Genomic DNA, 26,786 nt, shown 5'->3' on the forward strand with positions numbered 1-26,786 from the left:
AAAGAGTTCCCTCTACAATGGGAAAATGTTTTATTTTGTTTCTTTAAGTTCTCCAAGAAGAATGATAAATGTTTTTTTCATAATAAATCTGTTAATACTCTTAGCTATTTTTTTTAATCCAATGTAAGTTTACTAATAAAACACCATACTTCTGTTATTTTCTTAAGGATGTGGAATTGTACATAAAGTCAACATCAGACTCAGGCGCACAAAAAGGCGTTTTTAATAACGATACATTTATGTGAATTTTTGCGTATATTTACGTATTATTATTCTTTTGTGCTCCTGGTTATTTGTATTCATGTTCTACTCTCTTGTATACCTCATCTGTTTGTATGTTGTATACTCACTGATTGATTAATAAAGTTCTTGTTTTAAAAAAAATAAAAAAGCAGTGGGTGCGGACTTTGTCCACCAAAAACGGTGCTGAAGGAGGAGGCTTCGCTTCCTTCGCTTACCTACAATGGAGATACCAGTGTACACGCTGGATTCCTTCACCAATTTGCCGTTCAAGGGAAACCCTGCGGCAATTTGTCCACTTCTGCATGTGAGTAAAACTATTTAGGCCACAGCTTAAGGTCTAGTCTGGCTCTATGGCGGCCTGCATCGGTGCTTTGCACAAAGTGCAGACCAGAAGCAGAAATTCGTTCTGCAAAACAAGCTCGACAAGATGTGTTTTTAAAGGTATTTTAACTCAAACAATCAAACTATAAAAATCAAAGTGGGTTTTTTGTTTGCATTCACCTGAAAACTTTCTTATCACACAAGAACAGAATAAGATACACACAATAAGATACATCAGCCTGCTGCTTCTAATTAACTTATTTAGTTGTTTATTCTTTTTCAGTGAGCAAACTTCGTCTGTTTGCCTGCCAGAAGCTTACAATCATCTGCTTTAGCAATAAAGCCGGTGTTCCAGATGAACTCAAATGGAGGTCAGTCCACTACTGCCACCTGTGGCCAAGTGCCATAGCCTACTACTAGATTAACTTGTGACACATCTGCAGAAGAGGCTGAGTGGCTGCACTTACATCTGGATCATTCAAATCGACCCACAAACATGTTGAAAGATGCAATGACAGCAATGTGGATTGACAGTAACTGCCATCTCTTTACAAATGTTTATAGATTAACCACAATTACACAGACTGTATATAACTACAAACTCTCTCCAGCCATGTTGATGTTTTACTGGCTGAAAATGTTCATTTCCAGAGAAAAGACACAGGCAGACTATGCTTACAGGATGTGATGTTACAACACCAGTGAAATATTTGTTCAAGACGTATTTCTTTGTTATGGGAAGAAATACTGAAATCATCATGAACAACGGGAGTGGTGTTTTCTATAACTATTTCTATAACTTTGTGTATATAATTGTGCATTTCTTACTGATGTAGGCCACAAATAAATACATAATACCATTTCATTTATTTGAAAGGTTTATTTGCAAGACATGCAAACAGACAAAATAGAAAGTTCCAAATGTATTGTGCATGAAACGAATTCAAACGTGGCGATAGAGCCAGGCGCAGATGTGTGTCACAAGTTAATCTGGCTGTAGGCTGTGGCACTCGGCCACAGGTGGAGCTAGTTGACTCGACTCCATTTGAACACAAAGTAAACTGCACGCTTTAGTTGTGAAGCGAAAACACTGAAATCGGAGTAATAACACGTACGAGGGGAACGATAACGACGACATGCTGTGAATAGAATCGGCGTGGTGTTAATTGTTTGCCGTTTTCACGATCGCCTCCTGCATGAGAATATCACCAGGTACACAGGACATGTTTTTTAAACATTTAGTTGTTCATGAGCAACAAGATTGAGGTAACCTCACAAATATCACAGATGAAATGTTTGGTGTTTATTTGCTGTTTTGTTGGTAGCGGCTCCTGACAAGCAAGTCTACCACACATCTGTTCGACCAACCCCAGTTAATCTGGAACCGCGGTCATAGCAGCTCATATCAGTGCATGTTTACACTCATCACAAATATTTATATTTGCTCGTCAAATCGTGTGTTTCTAACAGGAGCTGAGTGATGACTTGTATTACAAGATAGCAGCAGAGATGAACCTCTCAGAAACTGCTTTCATCACCAGGATTAATCCCTCTGACAGCTTTACTACAGGTATGTCTGTTTTAATACAGATCACATTTGGGTTGCCAGTTCCAAAGCCTCTTAGATTATAATGCTGTAATGGAAAGCTCCCTTTCAAAAGTATACAGTATGGTGTATGATTCACATACTGCTTAAACTTAAAAGTAGTCCCTATAGGTGCAGGATTGAAATGTTTCAATATAGATTAACAAGTTTGTATGACTTTATAGTTATAAGAACCGTAGTATATCGTATTTGCAGAAAATAAGAAAGACTGAAATAAAACAACAAAAACCTGAAAACCTGAATAACATGACAAGAGAAATAAATGAGTGAAGGAAATTGTATGATAGGAAAAAACGGAGTCACTATTTTTTTTTTTTTTTTAAAAGCTGTGAGTAGTGGTGAAGAATTTGCACAGCTGTGAGGCTCTAAGAGAAAACGCCACGTCATTTTGTAATGATGTGAGCTGCAGGAACAGTTAGGAGTGTCTGAATCAAACCAGTGGCTCTGTTAACAAAGTGAGACAACAGACATTTCAGGATCAAAATACAGTTCATTGGAGAAAAATATCTTTAAATCACCACAAAGTCTATTTCATGGCACTTTGTACCTATTGAGAAATGTCATTCACGAAAGGTTAGCCTTCAGCAAAATTAAACTAGTGCCATCAGGCAGAATTAAGGACCCACAACCATTAGCAGGAGCTTATTATTTTTGAAGTTTATCTGTTCAATAGTTATGTTTAGAGAGATCCTATACAGTTAAACACACACAGAGCTGCATTGTACTCACTTTGTGTACAAACTGTCCTCAGCAGTCCGTCAGGTCAAAATGTTACATTGTATGGAGTCCAAAGAACTGTGCAACAAGCTGTCAGTGTGAAAAATGCAGTGTGCAGTCGGCCCAAGAGGAATGCAGGTATCATTAAGACAAAGAAGAAGCAGGAACAGATACAATAAGTTTAACTTCAGACTTAAAAATGTGACTTTTGAAGAATACTCTGAATTATATTTGCTGAGAAAGGAGAAAAAACCCTAGAGGGAATTACAATAGTCCACATGTACTAAGATCAAAGGATGTATGACCTTTTAAAGTGTGCCTGATATTTAAATTAAATAAGTAAAAAGTGAACCCAAACCATGACAGTAACAGTTCAGTATTCTTCTTGTAATGTGCCAAAAATATCATCTGGCATCTGCAGTTCTCTGCTCACACACAGATGTTGTAGAGCCATCTCCCACATTTTTTCCTCATCTCCCACAATTTAATGACTTCCAGCTATGAGCAGCTTCTCTAAGGCTACGTCCACACTAGCCCGGATAGATTTGAAAACGGCGTTTTCGTCTGAAAACACTCTGCATCCACACTAGCGTTTTAATTCGTTTTCACAGAGTTGTGCGTCCACATTGAAACGGCCGAAAACACTTACGTTCCAGTACTGTTCATGTGTAAAACGTAAGAAGATTCGACCTACCTCATTTCTATCTGCCGTTTATTTAATTTCCGGCTCTTTGAAACGTCACAGCAAAATGTTGAGGAAGAACAGCAAGTTTTTTTAAATGGACTAACAATGAGGTGGAGTTGTTGCTGCGAGTAACACAAAAGTACAAAGTTGCAAAAGCGAGTGAGAATTAAAGAATGTAGAAACTGATATTAATCTTTAATAGGGCTGTCAAAATTGAGAGCAAAAAAAAACAGCTGCTGTGTAATGCCCTCCTCGATCTTTGTTTAATTGGTCACATGACTGCATCATCTTTATAAATACCATGTATCTTTCCCTATATGCCTACATGTTGACAGTACAATGGCAGTAAGAAACACATTTAAGTAGCTCTATATAGCATTATAACATTGACATTCAGATGTCTTGACCTTGAAGGGGAGGTCATAGGTCAAATGTGACATATTTGACATATTTACAGTACTTTCTATATGTTGACAACACACCATGCTTTTAAGAATTGTATTGTATTGTATCTTTATTTATTTCAGACATACAGAGAAAACGATATATACAAGTACACATACTTGCATTTACATGTACAAATATGAATATATATGTAAATACACACACGTATGTGCTCAGACAAAACAAAAAAGAAAATGAATAAAATAAAATAAAGTCTAAATGACATGAAATGACAATTAATAAGATGAATGATGGTTTCTAAATTATAAGGCTTTTTGTCAATCTTTAACCAATAAATCATTAAGTTGACCTTGAAGACCTTTGTGGATGTAAGCCAATCACTAACATTATTATCTACACTGCTTAACTCTGTGTATTTGAAACTAATACCAAAACAAAACTGAAAAAAGTCTTAAATGTGTGATTAACAGGATCAAGATTCCGCCTTCGATGGTTTACACCAACTACTGAAGTAGACCTGTGCAGTCATGCCACTCTGGCCTCTGCAGCAGTGCTATTCCAACACATCAGTAAGATGCAACATTTACACATAAAAAGGTTTTTCAAAAAAAAAAAGTGACATCATGGTGCACTAGAAAAGGCCGCTGGAGCTATTTTTAAAGATGCCTGCAATGCACAATGCAGCTGACTGCAAGAAGGAGCAAAGAGGTGCCAGCATGTAACCATGTAATGGATTTTTTCCTTCAGAAAATGTAAATCCCACCCTGGTGTTTGAGACCAAAAGTGGAGATCTTTGCGTCACCCAGAAGGAGGAAGGGTACATCATGGACTTTCCTCTGAATCCCCCCACCAGAGTGGTAAAACAAACTTTTCCTGTTTAGTTACACGAACAATTTAATCAAATCCTGTAATGTAAAAAAATGAGTTCTTGTGTTTTATTAACAGTGTATGTAAAATGGCTTTCTTTCTGAACTCCCTTTATTTCAGGATCCCAACGACTTCAAAGACACCATCAAGGTCAGAAATCACATTTTTGTGAGCAGTTTGTGAAAGTGTACTACATTCCTGTGTGTGTGTTCGGCTAAGTCTCTGCCTTTACATGTGTGACACAGGCAGCAGTCGGACACCTCCCGGTTCAGGAAGTTTTATTTTGCTACAACACCAAGAAGCTGCTGATTCGACTGGCTGACAGCTGTGACACGTTGGTTAAAAAACACTTTGCTTGTTGCCAAATTCAAAGGAATCTCAATAGTGGTCCTACTGTTCATGAGATCTTAAACATTTGTTCAGCAAAAACAATCAATTATATTTCTCAGGTGCCCGGCTAGTGGGGCTTATTCATATGTTTAAAGCCCAAACAAATAATCAAGCAACTGGCCTTCTACACCCACTCATCACATTTTAGTAAATGTATATGTGCTTTTTGTGTATTATCTCCAGCTCCGCGCTTACCGATCTGAAAGTTGACACTGTGGCTCTTGAGAATACTGAGAGAAGTGGAAGATTCTGCGCCGTCATCGTCACTATGAAAGGTAATCGGAGCTGTGCGTGTCGTAGAGTTGTAGACTTGCTGGATCGGACCACATGTAGTAATTCCATTAAAATGAAGACGTAACAGTAAAGAATAAACCAGAGGAAACCCAACATGAAGTGTTTAAGTGAGGTGTGGTCCCACCATGTACCATCAGAAAAGCTTCAATGCACCTCTGTTAGAGGGATGAACAGCACTCTGCCAAAAACATTCCCTCATTTGGTGTTTTAATGATGATGGTAATGAAGAACACAGTCTGTGATTCCACTCATAATATAGGCCAGGGTCCCCAATCCCAGTCCACGAGGGCCGGTGTCCCTGCAGGGTTTAGATGCGTTCTTGATCCATCACAGCTGATTTAAATGGATAAATGACTCCTCAACATGTCCTGAAGTTCTCCAGAGGCCTGGTAATGAACTAATCATGTGATTCAGGTGTGTTGACCCAGGGTGAGATCTAAAACCTGCAGGGACACCGGCCCTCGTGGACTGGGATTGGGGACCCCTGATATAGGCCTTCACTTGGGTTGAGCTCTGGGGAAATGTTTGATCACAGGACAAATGGTCCGATTTCTCCTTTGCCGTCACCATCCTGTGGACTCGTTTGTTGCCCATTTTTATTTGTATAACAACATTCACTGAAGGTTTCTGCCAACAAACATTAAACAAACACTGCTAACATGTGGAAACAGGATCACCTGACTGCCAGCCACGATATGACTTCTACTCGAGAGACTTTTCTCCATGGGTTGGCGTCCCTGAGGATCCTGTCACTGGTAAGATGGTTGCTCTTTACTAGTATGTAATCTATATACAGTGGGGCAAAAAAGTATTTAGTCAGCCACCGATTGTGCAAGTTCCCCCACTTAAAATGATGACAGAGGTCAGTAATTTGCACCAGAGGTACACTTCAACTGTGAGAGACAGAATGTGAAAAAAAAATCCATGAATTCACATGGTAGGATTTGTAAAGAATTTATTCGTAAATCAGGGTGGAAAATAAGTATTTGGTCACCTCAAACAAGGAAAATCCCTGGCTCTCACAGACCTGTAACGTCTTCTGTAAGAAGCTTTTCTGTCCCCCACTCGTTACCTGTATGAATGGCACCTGTTTGACCTCATCATCTGTATAAAAGACACCTGTCCACAGCCTCAACCAGTCAGACTCCAAACTCCGCCATGGCCAAGGCCAAAGAGCTTTCGAAGGACACCAGGAAAAGAATTGTAGACCTGCACCAGACTGGGAAGAGTGAATCTACAATAGGCAAGCAGCTTGGTGTGAAAAAATCAACTGTGGGAGCAATCATCAGAAAATGGAAGACATACAAGACCACTGATAATCTCCCTCGATCTGGGGCTCCACGCAAGATCTCATCCCGTGGGGTCAAAATGATCATGAGAACGGTGAGCAAAGATCCCAGAACCACACGGGGGGACCTGGTGAATGACCTGCAGAGAGCTGGGACCAAAGTAACAAAGGTCACCATCAGTAACACACTACAACGGCAGGGAATCAAATCCCGCAGTGCCAGACGTGTTCCGCTGCTGAAGCCAGTGCATGTCCAGGCCCGTCTGAAGTTTGCCAGAGAGCACATGGATGATACAGCAGAGGATTGGGAGAATGTCATGTGGTCAGATGAAACCGAAGTAGAACTTTTTGGTATAAACTCAACTCGTCGTGTTTGGAGGAAGAAGAATACTGAGTTGCATCCCAAGAACACCATACCTACTGTGAAGCATGGGGGTGGAAACATCATGCTATGGGGCTGTTTTTCTGCCAAGGGGACAGGACGACTGATCCGTGTTAAGGACAGAATGAATGGGGCCAAGTATCGTGAGATTTTGAGCCAAAACCTCCTTCCATCAGTGAGAACTTTGAAGATGAAACGAGGCTGGGTCTTCCAACATGACAATGATCCAAAACACACCGCCCGGGCAACAAAGGAGTGGCTCCGTAAGAAGCATTTGAAAGTCCTGGAGTGGCCTAGCCAGTCTCCAGACCTCAACCCCATAGAAAATCTGTGGCGGGAGTTGAAAGTCCGTGTTGCTCGGCGACAGCCCCAAAACATCACTGCTCTTGAGAAGATCTGCATGGAGGAATGGGCCAAAATACCAGCTACTGTGTGTGCAAACCTGGTAAAGACCTATAGTAAACGTTTGACCTCTGTTATTGCCAACAAAGGTTATGTTACAAAGTATTGAGTTGTATTTTTGTTATTGACCAAATACTTATTTTCCACCCTGATTTACGAATAAATTCTTTACAAATCCTACCATGTGAATTCATGGATTTTTTTTTCACATTCTGTCTCTCACAGTTGAAGTGTACCTCTGGTGCAAATTACTGACCTCTGTCATCATTTTAAGTGGGGGAACTTGCACAATCGGTGGCTGACTAAATACTTTTTTGCCCCACTGTACATTATTCCTCTAATAACATAATTCTGACCATGTTTGTGTGTCTAAAAACGTTTACATATAAGCAGCTGGACTAAAGTGATTAAATAGGATGCATTTACAGGTGTCTTATTACTGAGAGAAAGTGTTAAGCTATTCCTGCTATGCATTCTTTGTTCTGGCAGGCTCTAACCACACAATCCTAGGTAGCTACTGGTCTGAAAAACTAGGAAAGAAGAAAATGCTGGGTACGTATTTGAACCTTCTCCGCCTTTTACTAATGTGTCATTTATCTGATAACAGACGTTGTGTTCCACTTTTATCCTTTATTAATCTGCTTATTGTGTCTGTGCAGCTTACCAGTGCTCCAGTCGTGGTGGCCAGCTGGAAATTGAACTGAGGGATGATGGAAGAATCAACATAGCTGGACAGGCCATCACTATTCTGCAGGGAACAATCAAACTGTAGGCTGAGACACATCCAAGAAGACGGTGTCTGATGTTGTGTCACAACCATTGTGTCCCTGCAGATAGACACTTTATGGCTCTTGTTTAAAAATGAGATGGCTCAAATAAAAAGAAAAAACGCACTCAAGTCCTGACTGTTCTGCTAACAAACGTAGCTTTGTTACGCTTTTTATCACTCATTCATAACATTACAGCAAAAAAATTACAACCAAAAGATTTTAAAATGGTAAAAATGGTAAATGGCCTGTATTTATATAGCGCTTTAAAAAAAACAGAAACACAAGAACACAGCAGGTAAAATTCGAAGAGTCACGATTAACCTTGTGGTCAGGAGAATTTTTAACATTTGCTACTTAATAATGAATGGGGTTCAATAAAATGAAGTACAGCTGATATGGACTAAACTAAAAAATGATACTGTGCAGATTCGTTTTGATCCTAAATAACATGTACATATTCCTGAAATTAAAAGTCATCATGATGACATGTTTGTTTGTTTTTTTTGTATAATCTGTTCCTGCACAGATGTAGATGCCGATCTGACTCATGTAGGTTTTTACTGACAAACCAATGGAATAAACGAGGCCCACTGACATAGTTAAGTTCTTTTAAAGTTGACATTTCTGGTTACATACTATAGCTCTATCATAGGAAACAGGAAATGACGCTACACCTAGAGCTGGAGAATGTTAACTTTTCTCACATACAGACGATGATGGATGTTGTTGTCATGGCTTTCTAGTTTGTTTTTATGCTAAAGACTGGGCGCATTTCACACTGCCCGCAAACTTGCACAGGTGTGTTCTCGCGAGGTTTCGGGTTATAAACGTTGATTTGTTCTAGTGTTTTTATAGTGACCTCCCACCCGCAGGGGCGCTCTTTCACATCACAAGACCTCCGTGCTGGCAGAGCACGCGAAAGGAAACCCGCCATTGAAGACGTCTCACAACGTGAGAGTTTCGTTGTAGTGCACTCTTTTAACAAAAGGTGCAATTTTTTTCAGCATATACCTACAGCTGGTATTTAGTTGGCGGAATGGCATACAGAGGACAAGGACAGAAGGTCCAGAAGGTTATGGTGCAGCCCATTGTATCCTTTTGTATTGCAGAACGACACTGCGCGGTTGAATTGGTTGCTACAATAGCTTAGCAGCTAGGCTAACATTTAGTCATTCGTAAACATTTGTAGTCACTTATGTGAGGAGAGGAGTTTTACAAGGCATGTAAGCTTTTGTGAAGACCAGTTTCACCCAGAGAAGTCGCGCGGGTATGAAATATGTTTGCAGAAAAAAATGTGGTTTATTGAAATGCAGTCAGAAAGCCAGTGTATAGACTTAGCCGCGTTAATCCCGGTGTCCGGCTCTGTGGTTCCGTGTTATAGCTAAACGCAAAAGAGGCTAATTTCTGCCTTCAAACTACTCAATATGATACCATATGGAGGGTTTTAGGCCCACCAATCGATAGTTATTAACACCAAAATATAATATGATGTGGGAGAGTGAGGAAGTTACAGAATACTTACCTAACGAAAGTGTTTTGACAGTTAATAGCTATAAACTGGAATTACTTTCATCTTCTCAAATATTTTAAATATATAATTAGTTAATTGTTAGTGAAACTTGGTAGTGTTTTCTTTGATTTGCTATCGATCCACGTTTACATGGTCTTATGGGAATGCCAGCAACTGATATTAGTGCTAATATGATGTAAGAATTACCTAAACCTAAAATAATGACAAAAATAAATGTAACTATATTTTAATTATTTGTTAAACAGATTTTTATTTACAAAAGGATCAGGGGAAAATAAAGTTTGCCCTCAAGATATGAAGCCCAAAAGCCAATTTTAAGCCAGGAAGAACCCCTGACCCAAACTCTGACTCTGAATCACATTTCCAATAACTTGGACTAAATGCAAATATAACCATTGACAACATATGTGCACATTTTAACTATAAACATGTTGAACTTGAGTCTGTGTGTATGTCCTTGACTGTGGTTGTCAGAATCTCATTTTCAGGTACCTGCAAAATGTAAGTAGCTTGTAACTTTTTGGTGCATCCTTCTGATTAGTTTTGTTTTCTGGTAATTTTGAAGATAAAACTGTATTCAGTTTATTCTCCCTCTCATTTCCAGCGCTCACGGATCCAGGTTTGGTTGTATGAACAGGTGAACATGCGGATAGAAGGCTGCATTATTGTAAGTAACATGTAACCTTTCTCCATTTTCTTGGTCAGTTTATAGAGCTTGATGTTGATGGGCAGTGTGGAAACCCCTCTTAGCCCTACGTCGTAACCTTCCAGGCCAGTCAGTTGTGGCGGGCTGCATTGACCTGGCAGGCAGATTTCTCAGGAGGTGCACGTCGGGTTATGTGGAAGGTTATGGCATAGGGTTAAAGGGGATTTCTGGTTATGTTGTAAGCTACAATGCAGATTTCCCACTGAAGCATAATCTGAACCTCAGTAACCACCCTCTGTAACACACGTTCAAATGTGTCCAGTTGGCAGCCAGTCACAGAGCCAGCCTTCCTGATCAGTTTATCCACTTATTTGGTGTCAGTGTATCTTCTTGTATACAGCCTCAACCTTAGTCTTCCAGTTCAGCCTGTTGTCAGTGTGGATGACCAGGTACTTGTTCTCCTCCTCCACATTAGCATTCTGTCCCAGGATAGACAGAGGTGGTATAGCCACCCATTTTCTTCTGCAGTCTGTCATCTCTGTGGTCCTATTCACATTCAGAAACAGCTGATTCCTCTCTGACAACTCCACCAAATCATCCATTAGTGCTCTGTACTCATTCTGCCCATCATTGATGCATCTGACCACTGCAGAATTATTAGTTTTGTGGTAAGTAAGGTGTGCAAGGTGAGCAGGAGTGGAGATGGCTCAGTTCCCTGTGGAGCTCCTGTACCATGTCATCATTTTGACACCGAGCACTGCCCAGTTTCACATACTGTTTACTCACATTCCCTTTAGCCTTCTCTAAGTAGCAGTGGCTGAAATGTGTTATACGCACCAAAGAAATCAAAGAAGGTGATCTTCACCATGTGCGTGTTGCTATCTAGATAGAAATAAGCTCTCACTAGGAACAAACCTTTGTCACTTGCTGTTCCCCTGTATGGCCACATTATGTCCTAGCATGGCTTAAAATGATTCGGTCTAACTTGAAATGGCCTGATCTATGAGTAGCATTTCCAATCAGGCTGAACTTTCTGTGAGATCAGGCATGTACAAGTTCTAGTTAAACCGATGTGACTCACTTTTGTTGTCTTGTGTCTCATTGCCTTAGGGTTTCGATGAGTACATGAATCTGGTTCTAGACGATGCTGAGGAAGTCCACATGAAGACTAAGAACAGAAAACCATTGGGTAAGAGCGCATCACTTTTTGTAAAGCCGTTTTATTATTTTACAATTTTAGGAAGGTTGACTGTGAAAGGTAAGAATGAAGAAAAATTGTGTGTCATCAAGACGTTGTTGCTTCTCAGGGATTTTTGAAAAACAATTGTCCTGCATATGCATACCAATTCTGAAAATGTTGGGATGCTATGTAAAGTGTAATTGAAAACACTTACAGTGATTTGAAACAAAGAAGCAGAATACAAACACAAAACACATGTAAGAATTTCAAGACAATCGTCAGTCTGCTTTGGTGCATTTTCTGTTTCGTGACGTATTAAATGTTTTCAAATGGTGAAATTGCAGGCCAAATCTGCAGCTGGACTCTGCTGCTACGAAGCCATGCTGTTTTAATAGCTGTGCTATGCGGTCTAGCGTTGTCTTGACGTCATCAGGATGATATATATATATGTTGTTCTAAAGCCTGTATACAACTTTCAGCACTGCTGTCTTTCCACACCTGCAAACTGTCAATTCCATAGGCATAAATCTACCATCGGAGATGCAGACCTATGAACTGAACGCTGATAATAAGGCAGATGGTCCCCCTCCTCTTTAGTCCAGAGTTCATTTTTTCCAAAAATCTTGAATCATCTGATCACAGAGCAGTTTTCCCCTTTTTCTCGGTTCATTTTGAATGAACTTTGGCCCAGACTGGAATTTCTGAATCATGTTCACATATGGCTTTCAACCTGCATTTGTGGATGGCACAGTGAGCTGTGTTCACAGACACTGATTTCCATGACAGAATCATAACAAATTTCCCACGTGTGAGACTAATAAAGGTTGTCTTATCTTATGTCTGATTTTAACGCAGTGCTGCCTGAGGACCTGACCATAGGTGTCAATATATATACAAGTCATTTTATTCTGTTTTTAATTCACAATTTACACAGCATCACAACTTATTCACAGTTGGGATTGTAAGTGAAATCAACTCTTGGATTTTTAGGTGTGTGTGTGTGTTTGTTGGGGGCTGTAGGTGGTTGGTGACGATTGCTCTGTTGTTGCATCATGCCCCTGGCTACTGATCTACTTTGTACTGATGTTAGATTTCACATTACTTTTACCCAGTGTTGATGGGGGCATGGTGCTTTGTCTGAAAGTGAACAGACACTTTGTGCCTCCCCTTGTCCATCATCTGGCAGTTCTGTTCTAATTTAGCTTTGATCTCTCCTTCATTCTTTTCTGTGTTGCCCAGGGAGGATCATGTTGAAGGGAGACAACATTACCTTGCTGCAGAGTGTGTCCAACTGAGGCGAGAATGGAGATGTCTACAAACTTCAACTTTTGTAGAAGGAATTGGGTGTTTGTTTTTCTTCAGAGATTAAGTGTTTGTGTTTATGACATGAATATTGTAATTGTTTCTTTCTACCACATGGATCTGTTTGGAGAATAAAGGTTTTTTTTCTTACAGTTGTTCTCTGTTAACTTTTTAGTGTTTCAGACTCTAGATGTGTTTTGGTTTAATGGACTGTGCTGCCGTCTAGTGGCAGACAGAACTATTGCAGTGCACGTATATAGGTCAAATGCACTGCAGCGGCGCAGTTGCATTTAATACATCTGTCTTGTAAGTGCAGGCGTTATTGTGTGTGAAATACAGAAAATGAACATGTGCTTCCTTGTGTAACTTTTCTATGCTGTACATAGTATGAAAGCAGAACTGCTACAAAGAAAATTAGGAGGGCAGAACTTGGGTGCATGCCCAAATTATGTGTGCAGACTACTTAATGTATGTGTACGTTTTGTAAGTCGTGTATAGCTTGTTTATTTTACAAAATGCAGGGAGAATATAAATTGAAACAAATTCGACAATGTACTTTGTACAGTAAATGCTATCTACTGGTCTGATTAGCAAACGGCACAGATGCTGTGAATGTTGATCTTGAATGTTATGTTGAAAAGTTATAAAATCAGGTTATTACTTTACTGGAACCACACACTACTTGGTTTACACAATTATACCATTTTAGCTTTTGGCCTCAAAAAAATGAGCCTTAATGTAGGCAAATTGATTAACGTAATTACGTAGTGAGTCGCTACGCAACTCAACGTGTCCCTGTTCTGTTGACTGGGAAACCCCTAGCGCGGAGCTGCCAACGCCCGGCGTAAAGACACAAATAGAGGATACGGTATGGAAATTTTTTACTCGTTTCTTATTACTATATATTCTTTTGGCTAATGTTTAGGTCTAACTCATGTCACTTTACTGTATAATATGTATTCCTAACACGGATTGTAATCAGCAGTTTATCAGTCTCATTCAGCAACAGCATCCGCTAAGCTTAGCACAGCTCGTTAGCTCGCAAGCTAATTGGGGAGGACAGTAGTTAGCTAGCGAAACAGGCAGGGTGTCTATCGTTAGACCGGTGTGTAAATCAAGCTCCTGGAGTTACTCATAAAGCACACGCAAGTTTTTTTATTGGTGGTTCTGATGTTGTAATGATAAAATAAAACACCTCTTTGTTATTAAGATAAGTTGGTGACGAACCTAAGAATTGACTGGTTACGGTACGCGGTAAGTGGGTTAACAAACAGAATAAACGAGCATAACAAGAGTTTGGTTAAGTTATAATTTTGTAGACAGCATAGCCCCATCGTATAGATGGAAAGCGTAATGTCTGGGTACTAAGGAAAAGATTCATAACACTGACCCTGTAAAATAGGGGATCAGCTGTAAGTTTATCGTTTTAACAGCGGGCAGGAAATTAGGCCAGACTGAGGCCGAGGATGTGGCCGAAATATATGGCTAATGCTACCAAGCTAACAGATCTTTAAGTGGTAGTTATCTCTCAAGTGTGAGGTAAAATGTTCCATAATAGGATATTTACATGCTGACCCTAACAGCTTGGGACACCACTCGCGGCTGCGTAGTTAAACATGTTATAAACTCAGTGTACCAATGGAAGACAAAGTCTAGTTTGAGATTTCGGGTCGGTGATGTCAGATCAAAAATACACATGATTGAGGTCTGTTTTTGTCAAGAATCAGAGGGGAACATTCTTCCCTCCAACGTGCGGAAGTACGTACATGTATCAGTGGAAATTAGAAGTAAGTTATGATCAATCCTTAAGGAAATGCCTCCAACGTAACGATCATTACCGGTTTGTGTTTAAATGTACTGATATTTGATCATGTAGATGACATACGTGTCCGCTTTAAAATAAATCCACACTGCTCAGAGGATTAGCTGACCCGAACATACAAAATCGCAAATTATACAGAGTCCATTTCAGTATGGCAGCTAAATATTTGGAAACTGTTATCAGGCTCAGTTGAGCCGCTTTCGCTATTAGTATTTAAGCAGGGCTGCAGTTAGTGCTGGCTGGCCTACAAACACAAATGTGAGGATTAAGTCTGGCGGCATTAATGCAGCTGCAGTCATCCTTTGGTGCCCATTGCCGTTGGCTTACTACATTGTTACACTTAGATTTATATTTTTTACTTTTACAAGATGAGTTGAGATTTTTATTCAGATTGATGGGACACAGTAAAATACTTGTGTTCATACACTACTGTGTTTCATGGATGTCACGGTGTTCATTGTACAGTGAAATTGACCATGCATTCACCAACCAAAGAATTGCTGTATACAGTGGCGCTTTCTCTTAGTCAGTAATTAGTTGACTTGGTCCTAAGGCACAGTTCTCCTTGATGATGTGCGTTGGAATGTTGTCGATTAGTGTTATGCTTGATTCATCTGCCAACATATGTAATAACAGTGTTCTTGGTTTTCGGAGACAGAAATCTGTCAGTTTGTTGATAAACCAGTGGTGTGTACTCTGAGTGGACTAGAACATGATCAGATAGCGCCTGCTACTTGTCCATGGTGTCTGCAGCAGTTTGCACGTACATCTACGCAGGAGTGTAATCCCAGCCAAATGGAGTGTCTTCACTTTTAGGATTAAGATGAGGCATAATGCAGTTGCTTTATATATTGATTTTTTGGGGTCAACCTTGATAACATATATACTCTGATTAATCAAGTTTTGCATGTCTGACTATTTACTTGTTCAGTAAGAGTGCTTCCTGGCTCAAAGCAGACCAGGGGTGACAGTCCAGGTAATCTTGATTCATCTGGATGCATTTAAGGCAAAGAGTCTGTTTGACCTTAATTACAAGTCTGTGCATTTTTTTGTTATTATTGTAGGGTATGTGTTTTTACAAAATGATTTAAACTTGAAAAAAATCAAAGCCAACTTAGTCTCTGTTTTTTAGTCTTGTGTTCTGGTGATTTTACTTTGAAAGGCCAGACTCTTTTTGGTGGCACCAAATTTTTGTTTATACTGAGAAAACTGCTGTGTAGCATTGTGACACACATGAAACAGTTATCACAACATTAACAAATTCACATGAACGGACAACCATTTATAGTTCAGCATTACAATTCAGTATTTTCAGGCAATGTACGTATGGTCAATTTTTTTGTTTTTACATGTTAAAGTTCACATTATTCACATTATTTAATAAAATCCCTCCTAAAAGAACTGCCCTGTATTGCATCACACCTGGAAAATTTCCAGCCGGAAGCGCCCATTGTTCAGTTTCCGGTAATGCTAGCTGCTCATATGATGCACTTGCGGTAATGGGTAAGCTCCATTAGCACGTACAGCTCCATTCAATTAGATGTTTAATAGCTGTAATTATGTTAAACATTGTTGTATTATAACAACATACTGGATAGAAACATGTTGTATTTTGTGATGAGGTTTTTGTTAATAAGGGGAGATTTGACTTGTGCTCAGAAAATGGTACACGTGTGGGGAAATGATTTTTGGTTTAGAAATGTTCATTATTAGAAGTGGACAACTTCATTTGATTGTGCTCTAATTGCTGGAATAAATCATTAAAGACTTACAAGGCATTTTAAACAATGACATATGCATTAGACATATGCAGTGGCATAGTGGTAGAAATCACATAAATCTGTAGCAGGCATTGCACTGATGATGACAGGGAAAAAAAACTTACAGGTCTAATGTAAAAGCCTTTTTTGAAAAGGAGTGGTATGTTGAAGATATTTGGGCTGTTAGTTGGGCACCTGTTTTAGCAGGCTCTGTTTCTGTGTTAAACACTGTAGCGTTTGGTGCCTGCAGTTTTGTCCCTCATGCTTCTCTCAATGACATCCCCACCCCCACACTGTGCTGCAGAGCTCTGCAGTGGCTTAGCACTGACAGACTGTAACTTACAGAGGAGAAATGGGGGAATAGTGTTGCTTGTGTACTACATACAGTGCGTTGTCTCTAAAATCAGGCACACACTGAACAATGTTGTCAGACCAAGAAAGTAGTGCTGTGACATTATACATTACTTACCAAGAAACATGGAAAGACAGACAGCTTTAGAAATAAAAGCAAAAAAGACGAGCAGATGAAGTCAAGCAAAAGCTGTAGTTAAAGCTATACATAGTCATTTAGAAGTGGTTTGAGGCGGATGATGATTGTTGAAGAACCATCAAATGACTGTCAATGAATATTGAATAGTTCTTTTGGTTGAGATTCCCATCCCTACGTAGAACTTGATATTATATATCTACGATAGCCTAATATATCAGGAGTGCCCCAACCTCCTATATGCCTGTCAGTGACTCAGTTAGCATAACAGCAAAGCATCAGCCCCATCAATTAATTTTCTTTGTTGGCTTAGTCTGGTTCCTTTTCATAAATCACTTGTTGGTAAGTTTTTATTTCACTTAAAGTTACATAACAAATTGTTTCCTAGTCGAGTCTTCCTGTCCTCATTTTTATGCGCACTGTCTGCTCCACTCTTAGTGTGTTAGTGGGTGCAAACAAAGTGAAACCGAGAGCGGAGGAAAATGCAAATTAGAATGGCCATAATGGCAACAAGTGAAGAATTCACACTAAGCTGGAAGAAAAGTAGTGCAAATACATTAGCTTAATAACATATATATAATGAGCCCGTGTGCATCCTGTAATATGGACGTTCTGACATGTTAATATGTGTGTTGGTTTCAACAATAAAACACGTCAGTGTAGGTCGAGCCTTGGTGGTGTTCCTACTGGCTCACTATCACAACTGAATAGAACAGATTTGTTGTTTCTTGTATTTGTGCAATTTGAGCTTTTCCTGTGATAACAGTCAGAAAGAACTTTGTAGGTTAGCTTTACTCTTGGAGTTGTGTTCACATCTACACTACATTCACGTTTGATGTTTTAGTTTCTAATTTTGTATAACAAATAAAATAAGATCATGAAGCCACCATTAGTGTTTTTGAGTCTGATCTGTTTCTTGGGTCATATGGGGAAGAGAGACTGCGCCAGCTGATGTTTTCCCTTTTTTCCCAAATTTCCTTTCATGTTTCCTTCCTTCATTTGTGTGAAGCAGGCCTGTGCTGTGTCCAGTTGTTAAGCTGTACTGACCCTCAGTCCATTAACTGTAAAAAGCTCATTGGAGCCTTTCCAGTTTAATTCCCGTAGTTAGTGGAGGTTACTGGTTTTCACTTCACTTCCTGTGGCAAGTAAATCACGATTTGTAGTCAGAGTTTAGGTAAAAAGTTCTTAACCAACATTTTGTCTTTTACAAATAATGAAAAATGCCATCTGGTACTCAGCTTACAAAAAATGGCTATTCCTTGGTCCATGCATTTTTCTCCTAATATGAGCTCACCTCAAACAAAATGCTCCTGTCAGAAGTCCACATGTATAATGTAAAGTAAAATAATAATGATCAAAGATGATATTTTTTAATTTATCTGTGGTATGTCTGTGAAAGTTGTTCAGCCAAAAAGTAAATTATTAAATGTGCCTCTTTTCTTTTCCAGATCTTGAATGAGTAGCAAAGACTGTAACACACAGCTATGCAGACCATTAAGTGTGTTGTAGTTGGTGATGGTGCTGTGGGTAAAACCTGCCTGCTCATCTCTTACACCACAAACAAGTTTCCCTCTGAATATGTACCTACGGTAAGTGCGTCAATCTCTACATTAGATTTTAAATGTTTTAGTTACCACATGTTCAGCGAACCACACACACGTGAGTTTATATTTGCTTGTTGCACAATTTACAGAAGATTCAGCTGGAGTTTGGAGTTTGAGTACATACAATGCTGTTTGCATGTTTCCGTTGATCCTGCAGAGGTCTGAACAGGATGTTTGCTATTGTTGACTAATTGGCCTTGACCACTAAGTACGTGATCAAAGTTGTGTTCTGTATGCAGCTTTACAAACACACAATCAGGTCGAAGAACCTGTGGAATATGGTTTATTTGAAGGATGTTGAATAAGAGTAACAGACGAGCATTTTGAATATATTATTTCTCAGCTCTGCAGTGTAAATAAATGTGTCTATAACTGTATCTTTAGTTCTATTGCGTTATGAGTGGCCGAGCTGATTTTGGTCTGTGTGTTGCAGGTGTTTGATAACTATGCTGTAACTGTAATGATTGGAGGTGAGCCCTACACTCTGGGCTTGTTTGATACAGCAGGTATGTTACATTTCACTTTCTATTATAAAGTAGGAATCACGCTTTCAGAAGCAGCTTGTCTGTCTTCACACTGCAGCCACAGGGGAGCTTTAGTAAATGTAGAGTTTGCGTGATGTTTTCTTTCAGTCAGAGTTGTGCTTTCTGTTTTTGTTGCTCAGCCTCTGTTGGCTTACGTGCCGACCAAACAATTAGAGTTAAATATAATTTTTGTGTGGCTTCTCCAGGTCAGGAAGATTACGACAGGTTACGACCTCTGAGTTATCCCCAGACAGATGTCTTCCTCGTCTGTTTCTCTGTCGTGTCCCCATCCTCCTTTGAAAATGTCAAAGAAAAGGTAAGTGTGACCTGTTCATTTTGGGTTTTTTCTGTTAGTGTAAAAATGAACATGTTGTAACAGTTTGTTTCATACTGTGTAATATATACTGCATATTATTTATTTTGTAAAAATGATGAATTATGGGTTGCTCAAATTTTACTGGCAGGTACAGTACTAATTAGCCGTTTGGTACAAAAAGTCAGAGGGAAGGGAACTTGGTTAGAAATGCAGTGCTTATCTGAGGATGCAAATGCCTTAAAAAGGGTTAAAATAAAGGGCTCTCTTCAAATTTCTAAAATAAAATTAACATTTTCCTAATTTTGTTTAATAAGAAAACCCCCCGGTATTCCGCACATGTGTGGTATTGTGCTGACTCTTGTATTTGTCCATTTAGTGGGTTCCCGAGATCACCCACCACTGTCCAAAGACGCCCTTCCTTCTAGTTGGGACTCAGATCGACTTGCGAGATGATCCCTCCACTATAGAGAAGCTGGCTAAGAACAAGCAAAAGCCCATTACTCCGGAGACAGCCGAGAAGCTGGCAAGAGATCTCAAGGCTGTGAAATATGTGGAGTGCTCAGCCCTCACACAGGTACTGTATATACTCGGATATAAAAGATTTACAGTCACACACACACACTCTCAGAGACGAGTATGATGGATACTTCAGTGGCAAGAACTAAGAAAGTGGAGGAAAGAGGAACATGCCTGTACCCCCACTGTCCTGTGCATGTTTGTTCTGCATGCTGGTTTGATCTTGGTAATTGATGTAACTTGTGGGTTCACTGATGTCGCTAGTTGGAAATGATCCTTGCTACAGTAAGCAGACCTTCATTTAGGTAAACTGTTACTTATTCAGCTGCACTGGTCTTGAGCATAGTCACATGGTAGATTAGCCAACTTTTCTTAACAGTGGGGTGGATTTTAAGCAAATGCACTAAATGTTAGAGTTTAGGATTCTGGGTGAGCAGACCTAAAGCGATTAAAGCGTAGGAAGGAGAGAGTTCATGTTTTGCAAACCTCTCCAGTATATGTGCTTGTTAAAGCCTATGGGCTTTACACCAAATCATGGACCAGCAATCGCTCCTGGGATCAGCTGATGGTGTTTGCAGTAATAGAACAGGCACAAACACATTATTGTGTCAGCATTTTGACTAAATGGCAAAGTAAAATGTTTCTAGTTTATGAAGGCAAACTTGCAGCTAGTTAGTTGTTTGTTTGTTTGGTTTTTTTGCACTGTTTCTAAAGAGGACCAAAGGTAGACAGTGGGCTTCATGTCAAATTCAGGAGCGTTTGACTTCTCTGTGGTAGATTTAATGTTATATTATTGAGTGCTTGTGTTGACTAAATCAGTCAGTGCCTTTAAAGGCTTTACCTGCTCAGTTATGTCCCGAGTTTGTTTGCGTTGGCGTTGATGCATAACTGTTAGAAACTGAAGCACAGTAAGCATGACTCAGAGGAGAGCAGGTGACTTGGATCTCTGATTCTGAACAATAGTGTTGATAAAGCTGGGGTGCCCCCACCTCCCTGCTCTGCTCCTTCCTTCCTCTACTCCCCCCTATCTCACTGGCACAAAAGTTGCATAGCTGCTGATGTCATTTCCTGTTTCCTGTTGGGGATCTCAACACCCAGGTCCCCAGCTCACTTTCAGCCCCCTGCTAAACAACTTCCTTGTCTTCATTCAGTGTTGACACGGCTGCACGGCACTCCTCGTCTTTACGCTATGAAACCTTCCTCCTCACTCTGCCATGTTCCTCTTCTTCTCCTCCTCTTCTTTGGTCTCTCTCTCTGTGTTTGCTCTGCTAATTGCACTCTTGTTCTCTTCCCTCTCTTCCTGTCGTCGTAGCGAGGGCTGAAGAATGTTTTTGACGAAGCTATCCTAGCTGCCCTAGAGCCTCCTGAGACGCAAAGAAAGAGGAAATGTTGTTTATTTTAAACTTTCTGTGCCACATCGCTCATGTCTTCTTCCTGTCATTGCTGTTTATCCATTTTTCATTCCCTTACTCCACTTCTCTCCTCCTTCCCATTTTCTCTCTCTCTCTCTCTGCATTTGCTGCTTAAAACTCTCATCTGTCTCAATCTCAGCCATCTATTAACAGATCCACCAGTTTGATACTCAGACGGCTTCTCTACTCTGCATTAAGATTGCGTTTCTCATCTTTGTTCTGTGGCTTGTTAAACTAACCAGAGGCCTTTCTGCACTTAAAAATACTTGTTGCCTTTTCTAATTTGGTTTACTTGGCATCATATCGTCATATTTTTCTTCTGGATTAGTGTTACCACCTGCAGCATTTCACATCCTAATTCTTGGACCACTCTGTGTCTTAAACTGTTTTCACACATGAACTCTGGACAGTCAAACACAGTTGTCCTTTCTGGAAGGATAAATTCTGCACACAGATACCTCCTTCATTCTAACATGGACTTAAACGCCACCACGCCTCTGAATTGAACTCATTCTAAAAGATGAGATTAAACATTATTGTGTGTGTATTTAAGAGCCACTGAAAACTGATCGCAGTCAGTGACCACATTTTTTTTAAACGTGTCACTTTCTGTAGTTTATAGTGCTCCAGACACATAATGTTAGGGTGCTGAATGTAGTAGCACCAGCAGTCTTCTTTCCTTTTTAAAATACGAATGGAAAAAGAATAGAGCAAAACTAGCTATAAAATACAAACTGTAAGAACTCACACATCTGTGCAGCGCTGTTTACTCACTGCTGTCTGTAGGCTGTTGACACAGTCTGCAGACAACTTTCCACTCTCTACGTCAGAGTGCTACAGGTCATCTGTTTTACTTTCCACATTGTTTGTTTGTAATTTCAAATTAAAGAGAAAGCAGAAATAAGCCTAACACCAATATTAAAATCATACAATAATAAAATGTGAATAAATAGCACAGCAAGAGCAGCAGCTGTGTACATTGACAGTCATTCACACACTGTGTTGAAACAGCCGGGTCGGTAAAGCTGGTTCATTGTGACACCGTCTGAAAGGTTCGTGTGTGAAAACGTCTTGAGTTTAGCTTATTAACAAGACCTGTGTCTAACAATAGGTGGCTAGTGTCTAGAAGGATACATCCTTTGTTTGGGATAGTCCTCGATTCTTTGTGAGCTCTGTGTGAGTAGTAGTCGGTGTGAAGGTGGTGGCTTTACAGGCTGAGATTGAGCTTACACTCAACAGAGCTTCCATTTCTAATGCTAAAGTATTTTTTATACTTCTACAGTTATGTTTAATTTATCAGAATCTGAAGTGTGACTGTGGTTTCTCACGCAGGGCTTTTAACTGCTCAAGTCACCTATGGGAGTGTCTGACCTCAGCAGACATTGCTATGTGCTGGTGTCATGGTACTGTCATTGATCTATTTTATAGCTAAGCCACACTTGATGATACTTGCAAGCCGTGTTTAGTGACTTATTTCGCTTTCTCTACATATAACATCAGTGTGCCATTACCCGTGGTACAGATTGTGTTGTATTAGAAGTCTATATAATAATAAAAGCTATAATTGTGTGAAATGACTTGTGAACTGAATTAATAAAGGACAACTTAACTTGCGCTCATCTGGCTTCCGTCTTTTTTCAGTGCCGTGTCTAGTAGCTTGGTCAGCTGAGATAGGCAACGCGGTGCAGCTCTGGTTACCTCACATGACTGAGCTCATGACGTAAGCAGTTCTGCTCGGGTTAATACAGAGGTTCCCCTCTTGCGCTCGGCAAGTGCTTGATTGTGGTCATGTGTTTGGAACATGAACCAGTGAAGTCAAGAAAAAGTTCTTGTTTGCCGTTGTAATGTCAAGGGTTATGTCCTGTTTTTCCTCCACTTGCTTGTTTGACTTGCCTTTGATTTCGGCTGTCTCAGGTCAGCTGCACTTTTCAGACATGCATGTGATTTGTGTTGTTGACACTTAATCCCTGATCTGGCTTACACAACTGAAAGTACCACAAGACATCGTTTCCCACACAGACTTTACTTGGGAGGGTACTCCAGGGATGCTGATGGCTAACTAAGTGTAGTGTGTAACTTATTTTTTATTTACAGTTTGATCGATTTAGTCACTGCTAAGCATGTAGACTAATAATATAAATTCTGTAATGCAATTGTTTGGTTCTGCAGTCAGATAAACTCCAACTAAACTATGCTGGACTGCAGCTGGTCAAAGTAGACTTTATTCTACTTAAAAGATGTGCTTTAAGGCCACTCTAACCTGACCTCACAGCAAGATGTAGCTCACTGAGACCACAGAGCAAAACAAGGACTACAGTCAGCAGCTCTGCACAGGATCAGGAGTTTAATGTAGAGGCAGCAATTTTTGCGTATTATTGTCACAGAGAATGTGTGCTATTATTTGTTAAATTATTTTAAAAAGCACGGGTGCACCTTCTGTGTCATTTGTCTGATTCTGTGGGAAACACTACATGACAGTCTCCTGACTTGTTCATTGCAGATCCTACTTGGAAATTTTATGTTGTTTTATCTTTTTCTTTGCAATCCCACCAGCTTCCCCTCTTTCTTATGAAACCCCTCTGAATTACCTTCAGTGTGTTTTGATTTTTCACTGCCCCCCCCCCCCCCCCCCCCCCCCCCCCCCGTTGAAGCCATTTCTGCCTTTTGTTGCAAGATCTTTTTTTTGTTTGTTTTAAATCTGTGTGTGTGTGTGTGTGTGTGTGTGTGTTTGCGCTGCTCCCTCATTCTGTTTGTATGTTTTTGTTCACAGAAAGGACTAAAGAATGTGTTTGATGAGGCGATATTGGCTGCATTGGAGCCCCCAGAGCCCAAGAAGAAACGCAAATGTGTGCTGCTATGAGAGGCTCCTACCTTTCCAAAGCACACACCCCCTTCACTCACGCATACACACACACACACACACACACACACACACACACAGAAATACACACGTCTTTAAATACATACATCCCTGCCTCTCCCAAACCCCCCTCCCTTGCTCTGCTAAGGCTGCTTGACAGCATTGTTTTCCTTGTGGAAGACTAGGAAGAAAACAGCCTACCAAGTTTCAGATAATTCTCTGCAATAATAACAACCAAGCTTCACCCCTGCGTCTGAGTTCGGGATAAAACATGAACGTTACATGGCCAAGAAGCCAGTGAGGGCTCAGACAGGGATCCAGATACCAAGCATACTCACAAGTAGAAATCCCTCTGTCGAGCTTTGGATAGCTGATTTCATTAGTTCAGTCAGTGTTGTGGCCTAATCGAGTTCTAGCTGTCCAGCCGTGTAGTCGTCTTCAGCCAATGTAAGGGTCTCGTGGACATAAGCCCAGCCCCAGCCCCTCCCAGCTGCTTAATTAGCAGCTGCTCATGCTGCTGTTCCCGTCGCCTCAGTTGACGAGCACGCTCATTGCTCAGCCCCCTCTATGTTCTCACTCAGCACTACCACAAGAGATGCTAACAGAGTAGTGTTGTTGATTTTGTTTGCCAACACCTCCTTTATCCCTCAAACAGTCTGAGATATTTACTCGATGTTCCAAGTAGACGCGCTCTTAACCACTAGGACACCGTGGAGGTTTGACACAGCTCAGTAATTCAGTCAAGGCTCCATCAAGCCTTACCTCCACAGTACAGAGTAGCAGTCTTTTTAGAGTGTGGAAATCACTTGAAAAGCTAAAGGCATTCATTAGTAATGGGTCTCATAGTCGACCACAGGAATTGGCCTTTTAGATGGAGGGAACTTAAACAGTGTTAGCAGAACAAGCGGTTGTTCTTCATGCGTTGCCAGGGACCAAGTAGAATACTGTTTTCACATTGTCATCACCGTACACTGAGAACGGGCATAGCAGAGACAACTGTGTTAAATGACGAATGCTTATTGGCCAGACAACAGATGAGCAAATGTGAATTTTCACCAGATTTCTGTGCCAGGTCAGAATTTGGTGCCTTCCTGTAGTGCGTCATATCCAGGCAGAGGTGTGAGGCCTGTTGTACCCGTTCACACTGTACGGTGCTGCATGTAGCTCGGCCTTGGTCTCTGTTCTAAATGATAGGTTTAACAGATGTAATTATAATGTAAGCTGGCACACAATGTTCATGTAGGCTCCAGGTGTTTTTACCAAAATCTGTTTTTCTTTATCATTTCTGTTTGTGTGTTGTTGTTTTTTTAATTTCTATTTTTTTTATTATTATTTCATTCATATATATATATATATATATATATATGTATATATATATATATATATATATATATATATATATATGAATGAATAAAAAAGGTTACTTTCACTCCTTTTACATTTTAGGGGTCGGAACTCATCTGAACTCTCACCCGCCAGTTTATACCAAGTAAACCTCTGATTGGTTTAGCTGAATAAAAACCTCCAATGGCAGCGAGACTGTTTGGTAATGATTATTTGTGATTGGTTGGTTCTTGTTTTTCTTTACTGGTGGCTTAGAGTTGGGTCGACGTCCAGCCCAAGTCAGTAAAATTATTATTATAACCTGTTGTTGTTTTGGTGCAAAACCAAATGCTTTGTCTAAAGTCTTTGTTCTTTGTATATGCATTCTTTTCAAAAATATTAAACTTATACCTTAATTGCCTTTACCACGTTGCACTTGCTGTTCTTTGTTTTTCCAGCCAGCAGGTGGAGCTGTCTAATCACATCTCCATCGTCTATATCCTTCATTCGAAGCTGATAAATGAAAATGTTGCAAAACGCCCACAAAAGTTCACTGAAATGTTTTGTTTTTTTCCATTACAAAAATCTAAAGCATCATTACAAAAAATATTAATTATGTTGACAGGTTTGAACAGATTTTCAGGATTGCATTGTCAGAATATTTTAGTTTAGAGGTCCGTACGTTGGGAAGGTGTGTGTTTACCTGCTGAAAACTACTTCGCTTAGCATGTTACCATGTTATCCTGATGAGAGACGAAACCATTTTCCTACTCATGGACTCATGACCCATTTTTCACTATGTATCATTGGTGATGCTCTTAAATTGAGGGGGGAAATGTAAGTTGTCTCCATTACACACAGTATTCATCTCATTACATAAGTCTTACCTTACACGGTAGTAAAGTATAGCCCCTCGTATATTTGGAGGATTCCCAGCATGCCAACTTTGATTAAGCTATTCTGTAATACTTGGCCAGTAATTAAAATACTGATCATAGTTAAACTGTCTAGCCAGATTTTCATTCTTTTCAAAATGAAAGTGCACTGTTAGTCTAGTGACTCGATCCAGAGGTTCAGCCTCAAAGAGAGATCAACAAACCAACTTGACTAGGTAGGATTTTTTCCTTTTGTAA

At 40.0% G+C, this 26,786-nt stretch overlaps 3 protein-coding genes across 5 annotated transcripts; all 3 read left to right on the top strand.

Annotated features, from left to right (window-relative positions):
- The first annotated feature begins 391 nt into the window (after window positions 1-391).
- Window positions 392-8,829, top strand: LOC102788839 (phenazine biosynthesis-like domain-containing protein 1). Of its 2 annotated transcripts, none has more exons than XM_006800183.2 (10): window positions 392-547; window positions 2,035-2,134; window positions 4,448-4,546; window positions 4,725-4,834; window positions 4,965-4,994; window positions 5,090-5,178; window positions 5,418-5,509; window positions 6,200-6,283; window positions 8,090-8,152; window positions 8,260-8,829. In XM_006800183.2, the coding sequence occupies exons 1-10, from the start codon at window positions 464-466 to the stop codon at window positions 8,370-8,372; spliced, it is 864 nt and encodes a 287-aa protein (XP_006800246.2). In that variant the 5' UTR covers window positions 392-463; the 3' UTR covers window positions 8,373-8,829. The 2 variants fall into 2 exon arrangements, with proteins under 2 accessions (XP_006800246.2, XP_006800247.2); XM_006800184.3 differs by lacking the exon at window positions 392-547 and adding an exon at window positions 1,635-1,776.
- Window positions 8,830-9,256: 427 nt separating this feature from the next.
- Window positions 9,257-13,181, top strand: snrpe (small nuclear ribonucleoprotein polypeptide E). Its single transcript, XM_006800182.3, has 5 exons — window positions 9,257-9,460; window positions 10,376-10,402; window positions 10,506-10,568; window positions 11,658-11,736; window positions 12,967-13,181. Exons 1-5 carry the CDS (start codon window positions 9,407-9,409, stop codon window positions 13,020-13,022), a joined length of 279 nt encoding a protein of 92 aa, XP_006800245.1. The 5' UTR covers window positions 9,257-9,406; the 3' UTR covers window positions 13,023-13,181.
- A 608-nt stretch (window positions 13,182-13,789) lies between these two features.
- On the top strand, window positions 13,790-26,078 carry cdc42 (cell division cycle 42). 2 transcript variants are annotated; one of them, XM_006800180.2, is made up of 6 exons: window positions 13,790-13,897; window positions 18,547-18,687; window positions 19,136-19,208; window positions 19,433-19,542; window positions 19,919-20,116; window positions 24,241-26,078. In XM_006800180.2, exons 2-6 carry the CDS (start codon window positions 18,583-18,585, stop codon window positions 24,328-24,330), a joined length of 576 nt encoding a protein of 191 aa, XP_006800243.1. In that variant the 5' UTR covers window positions 13,790-13,897; window positions 18,547-18,582; the 3' UTR covers window positions 24,331-26,078. The 2 variants fall into 2 exon arrangements, with proteins under 2 accessions (XP_006800243.1, XP_006800244.1); XM_006800181.3 differs by lacking the exon at window positions 24,241-26,078 and adding an exon at window positions 21,371-24,091.
- The last annotated feature ends 708 nt before the right edge of the window (window positions 26,079-26,786 follow it).

This window comes from Neolamprologus brichardi, chromosome 5 (assembly GCF_056152115.1).
Source record: "Neolamprologus brichardi isolate AB-2024 chromosome 5, ASM5615211v1, whole genome shotgun sequence".
Classification (NCBI taxonomy): domain Eukaryota; kingdom Metazoa; phylum Chordata; class Actinopteri; order Cichliformes; family Cichlidae; genus Neolamprologus; species Neolamprologus brichardi.

What these genes read in the sequence shown, in the direction of transcription:
- snrpe (XM_006800182.3), top strand. Translation starts at nt 9,407, where the DNA reads ATGGCATACAGAGGACAAGGACAGAAGGTCCAGAAGGTTATGGTGCAG. An exon ending in AGGTTATGGTGCAGCCCATT is followed by an intron (nt 9,461 to 10,375) that starts GTATCCTTTTGT and finishes TGTGGTTGTCAG; the next exon opens with AATCTCATTTTCAGGTACCT. An exon ending in TTTTCAGGTACCTGCAAAAT is followed by an intron (nt 10,403 to 10,505) that starts GTAAGTAGCTTG and finishes TCTCATTTCCAG; the next exon opens with CGCTCACGGATCCAGGTTTG.
- cdc42 (XM_006800180.2), top strand. Translation starts at nt 18,583, where the DNA reads ATGCAGACCATTAAGTGTGTTGTAGTTGGTGATGGTGCTGTGGGTAAA. An exon ending in CCTCTGAATATGTACCTACG is followed by an intron (nt 18,688 to 19,135) that starts GTAAGTGCGTCA and finishes TGTGTGTTGCAG; the next exon opens with GTGTTTGATAACTATGCTGT. An exon ending in TTGAAAATGTCAAAGAAAAG is followed by an intron (nt 19,543 to 19,918) that starts GTAAGTGTGACC and finishes TTGTCCATTTAG; the next exon opens with TGGGTTCCCGAGATCACCCA.
- LOC102788839 (XM_006800183.2), top strand. Translation starts at nt 464, where the DNA reads ATGGAGATACCAGTGTACACGCTGGATTCCTTCACCAATTTGCCGTTC. An exon ending in CAATTTGTCCACTTCTGCAT is followed by an intron (nt 548 to 2,034) that starts GTGAGTAAAACT and finishes TGTTTCTAACAG; the next exon opens with GAGCTGAGTGATGACTTGTA. An exon ending in CCCTGAGGATCCTGTCACTG is followed by an intron (nt 6,284 to 8,089) that starts GTAAGATGGTTG and finishes TTGTTCTGGCAG; the next exon opens with GCTCTAACCACACAATCCTA.